Raw genomic sequence first — 4,815 nt, 5'->3', positions numbered from 1 at the left:
TGGGTCGGCGAGCAGACTTCCTGGTTTCCCGTGAGCTGTGTGTCTGGGGACCGTCGTGGTGTGTGACTGCACGGGGCTGCAATATTAATGCTGAAAAAGGGGTTGTACCTGGGCCTGGTAGCTGTAGGGGTGGGAAGCCGTTTTCTTTTATTCCCCTCTTTTCTCCTGTTTCGGGTAGGGAGACAGGTTAGAGAATTGTATTTTGTTTTGGGATCGTGGGAGGTAAGTTAGCTCTGTTTTTCTTTCTAGTGTGTTTTGTTTGTTGTTTTGGCATCGCCCACCCTGAAGCTCGCTACCTGTTCAGTAAATAAATTAACCAACTCTCGTCATTCTGCCGTGGTGTGATTTTTTTTTTGTCGTTATTATGTATCGGGTTTATCTTTTTGTTGTGTTGCACCCCGGCTTCGGGCCGGTGTGTAACATAAATGGGGGCTCGTCCGTTTGAGGGATTTCGGGGTCGTTTGTGTGTAGTGGGGTTCGTGTGGGTGTGTGGGGTTTTTTTTGTGTTTTTGGGGGTTGTTTGTGTGGGTGGCCGCGGATGGAGTTTGATGTGGATAAGTTTGCCGAGGCGCCTTCCTTGCAGCAGTTGAGTCGGTGTCGGAGGGAGGATTTGCTGCTTATTGCGGGCCGTTTTGATGTGCGAGCGCCGGCGGGGGTGAAAAAGGATGATTTGCGACAGCTTGTCATGGTGGCTTTGAGCGAGCGGGGTTTGCTGTCGAGCGTGCCGCTTGTTGGTGGGACGGGCGGGGCGGCTATGGAGCCGTTGGCTCCGTTGTCTGTTCCTCCTGTGGCCGCCCCCTCTGTGGCTCCTCCTGCTCCGGTGGTGGGGTCGTCGGCGGAGGAGCTCCAGTTGTTGCTCCGCATTAAGGAGGTGGAGTTGAGTAGTCACCGGTTGGAGGTAGAAGCGATGCATTTGAGGGTGAGGGCGTTGGAGTTGGAGCGCGGACCTCCACCGCGTGCCCCTGACTCTACGCCGCCCACGCCTGCGCCCTCTGTGCTCCCTGCGCCGCCGGCGCCTGGTCCCGCCCTGGCTCTCCGTCAGGATTTTGATGTTGGGAGGCACATTAAATTGGTGCCGCCCTTTTGTGAATCAGAGGTGGAGTCGTTTTTTCCTGCTTTTGAGCGTGTGGCTGCCGCGTTAAAGTGGCCGGAGGAGGTCTGGGTTTTGCTGTTGCAGTGTCGGCTGGTGGGTAGGGCTCAGGAGGTGTGGGCTAGCCTGTCAGCATCTGAGAGCTTAGATTATGGTGTGGTTAAGGCTGCCGTATTGCGTGCTTTTGAGTTGGTGCCTGAAGCGTACCGTCAGAAGTTTCGGCAGTGTGTGAGGGGGGGGGGGATCAGACTTATGTGGAGTTTGCGCGCGAGAAGGGTTTGCTCTTTGATCGGTGGTGCCAGGCTAGTGAGGTTAAGGAGTTTGCACAGTTGAAGGAGTTGATGTTATTGGAGGATTTCAAGGGGTGTCTGCCGGAGCGGGTGGTTGTTTATTTGAACGAGCAGAAGGTCGTTTCCCTCGCGAAAGCGGCGGTTCTGGCGGATGAGTTTGCTTTGACGCACAAGAGGGGTTTTTCCCCTCCGTTACGTCGGGGTTCTAGAGTTTTGCCGGAGGTGGGGGGGGGGGGCGTTCTCCCCCGCTCTCGCGGCGTAGCTTGTCACAAAAAAAACATCGGCGGTCCCCAGCGGCCACGCCGATGTTTTTTTTGTCATGAGCTCGGTCATCTCGTTGCTTCTTGTCCCGTGCTGAGGGCGAGGGAGGGGGCGCGGGCCGACATTTCGGGGGGGGCCGTGCAGTGTTGCTCCGCGGTAACCCGCCCTAGCTTAATGCCGGTTGGCGTCGTTCCGCGGGGGATAGATGAGGTGTTTCGACCGTTTGTTTCGACGGGGTTTTTATCGTTGTCTGGTGATGCGGGGGACCGGGTTCCGATCACCATCTTGAGGGATACAGGGGCGAAGCATTCGGTGGCGCGGCATGGAGTCGTGCCTTTCTCTCAGCAGTCGTACTGTGGTTCTGATTTGCTGGTGTGGGGTATCAAGGTGAGTCTTTTACGCATGCCTCTCCATACGGTTACTTTGACCTCGTCCTTCGTATCGGGCGCTGTGCGGGTGGGGGTTCGAGATCAGCTGCCAATTGAAGGCATTGATCTTGTTTTGGGAAATGACTTGGCCGGGGGAAAAGTGTTTCCGGCTATGCCGGAAGTTATTGAGTGTCCTACTTCGGATCGGTTATGCCAATTCCCGTCGGAGCTGGGTGACCCCACAGTTTATCCGGCATGTGTGGTTACTCGTGCTCAAGCTCGTCGCTTGGGTGGTGAGGTGGACATATCCGAAATGTTTCCGGACGGCTCTGAGCCGCATGATAGTTCTGTTCCGGGGGTAGATGGTGGGACGGCGAAGGTTTTTAGTATGGTGTCGGAGAAGGAGGCAGCAGGTATCCACAGGTTTGTGTGTGGTCAACTCCGTGACGAGGCAGACCTGAGCACGCTGACCTTGGGAATTTTAAAAAAGAGATATCAGACACACAACAAATGTGACTCATTAAGGCCAGAAGTAAAAACTTTCATGAAACAGGTGGTGCAAGAGGAACTGATGAAAATGCAGGATAATGATGAAAGTGAAAGTGACTCAGAGACTAAGAAGCTCCAGAACAAAAGGAAAAGAGAAAATGGAAATGACGAGGTCATGAGTGAGAGTGAAGATGAATCCTGGGCAAAGAAATCACAAAATAATCATTCAAGCTCATCATCAGAATCTGAGGTTCAAGAGGACAACAAAACAGAAAGTAAGGAAAGCAGCAATGATGAAGAAAATGCCAAATCTCAAGCTGATGGTGAAGAGCCAGAGGTGAAAACATCACAACAAAAGAGAAATGAAAATCGTCAAATTGACAGTGACGAGTCTTCTGATGAGGAACTCAGTGAGGAAAGCAACTGCAGTGACAGTCCAAAGAAAATGGTGAGAATGAACGTCGAGACAGTAACCAGCAGTAAAGATGAAGGAAGGAGAACACCACTGAGTGATGCAGGAAACGAATCAGATGGAGACTGCAAGTCAGAAACGAGTGACAAAATTAGGAGCGACGAGTCTTCTGACAGTGAAAAAGAAGATACAAAAGTGGAAGAGAAAACCAGTGACCCAGACTCAGTTTCATCACTACCTTCTTTGGAAGATGAAAAAGAAAATAAGACTGATAAAACAAATGATAAAAAGATGAAGAAGAGTGTGAAGAAAGATGAGAGCACCAGAAAACCAAAGTCTGATGACAAATCGGTGGCGAGGCTTGAACGTTATATTGCCCTCTGCGGCGTGAGGAGAAATTACAAGAAGCTGCTGGAGGACTGCCGCTCCCAGGTGGCTGTTCTGAAGAAGGAGCTTGAAGAGCTTGGTGTACATGGTCAGCCAACTATTCAGAAATGGAAAAAGGTCAGAATGAAGAGAGAGCAAGCTCAAGAACTGGCTGCTCTTGATGTCAACAACATCATTACCACACAAGGTCGACCTACACGCAGGGGTGCCTCAGCAAGTCAGAAACAACAGGACTGTCCGTCCTCTGAATATCAGCGCACTCTAAACTCGGAATCAGACAGTGATCAGGAAAACAATACCCACAGAGGTCGCAGGAAAATGTCCGAATGGGCCAACCTGCAGGGGATCATCAGTGATGACACAGACAGTGACTGATGAGTCTGGTTTCCCCCTAGGAAGTGTTCGATTTGTTTGTTTGTTTTAATGTTTTTGATACTAGGTCTAGCATCTCTCTAATGAGATGCTTGATTTTAGGTGGGGGGGTGTTATGACCCAGGGTCATTATTTGCGGTACGGTGTTGTTATTGTTTGTATTTGTATTCAGTGTTGCTTGTTTCCAGGTGGAGGCCACCCATTGGTGGAGGAAGGAAAGAGGCCAGCTACAAAAGGGGTTGGACTGGGTCGGCGAGCAGACTTCCTGGTTTCCCGTGAGCTGTGTGTCTGGGGACCGTCGTGGTGTGTGACTGCACGGGGCTGCAATATTAATGCTGAAAAAGGGGTTGTACCTGGGCTTGGTAGCTGTAGGGGTGGGAAGCCGTTTTCTTTTATTCCCCTCTTTTCTCCTGTTTCGGGTAGGGAGACAGGTTAGAGAATTGTATTTTGTTTTGGGATCGTGGGAGGTAAGTTAGCTCTGTTTTTCTTTCTAGTGTGTTTTGTTTGTTGTTTTGGCATCGCCCACCCTGAAGCTCGCTACCTGTTCAGTAAATAAATTAACCAACTCTCGTCATTCTGCTGTGGTGTGATTTTTTTTTGTCGTTATTATGTATCGGGTTTATCTTTTTGTTGTGTTGCACCCCGGCTTCGGGCCGGTGTGTAACAACATATTCAAGTATACGAATGAATCATCGGGTGCACATTGATGCTTTGAGAATGCGCCTCTTCCACATACTGTGTTATTCAGTGAACGTTAACACAGACATATCAGTGGTCTGTTCAGTATATAAACCATTCTGTGAGTGCGCTGGTGTGTCTGTACTGAGATTTGTTTCTGATGCTAAAGCACTTTTCTAATTGGCAGAGATAAGCAATTCTTAACATCTCCTAAATATTCACTGGTGCACACATACACACACGCCATTACAATAACACACAGCATTAGAATATTGGGTTTACAGCCCTGTCGTTTGTCAAGGGGCTCTTTAGGGGCTGTAAAACTGTCTGAGTGTGGGGATTTGTCATCGCTACAAAGGCCCGCTACTTCTATTAGTCATAAAATATATAGAGAGGCAAATACAGGCTGTGATGAAGACACAGCAGCGAGACAGAGGGAGCTGGAATGTGTGTGTTGGAAGTCACTGC

General features: G+C 50.1%; 1 protein-coding gene across 1 annotated transcript; it reads left to right on the top strand.

Annotated features, from left to right (window-relative positions):
• The first annotated feature begins 1,775 nt into the window (after nt 1–1,775).
• On the top strand, nt 1,776–4,243 carry LOC146704129 (uncharacterized). The gene has a single exon (XM_085465108.1). The coding sequence runs from the start codon at nt 1,816–1,818 to the stop codon at nt 3,670–3,672; it is 1,857 nt and encodes a 618-aa protein (XP_085321234.1). The 5' UTR covers nt 1,776–1,815; the 3' UTR covers nt 3,673–4,243.
• Nucleotides 4,244–4,815: the final 572 nt, after the last annotated feature.

The sequence above is a fragment of the Copadichromis virginalis genome, linkage group LG7, assembly GCF_057382275.1.
Source record: "Copadichromis virginalis isolate Kocher_CV1m ecotype Utaka linkage group LG7, C_Virginalis_male_GT1.1, whole genome shotgun sequence".
Taxonomy (NCBI): Eukaryota; Metazoa; Chordata; class Actinopteri; order Cichliformes; family Cichlidae; genus Copadichromis; species Copadichromis virginalis.
The sequence above is the reverse complement of the archived record's forward strand: the minus strand, read 5'-3'. Positions and strand labels throughout refer to the sequence as shown.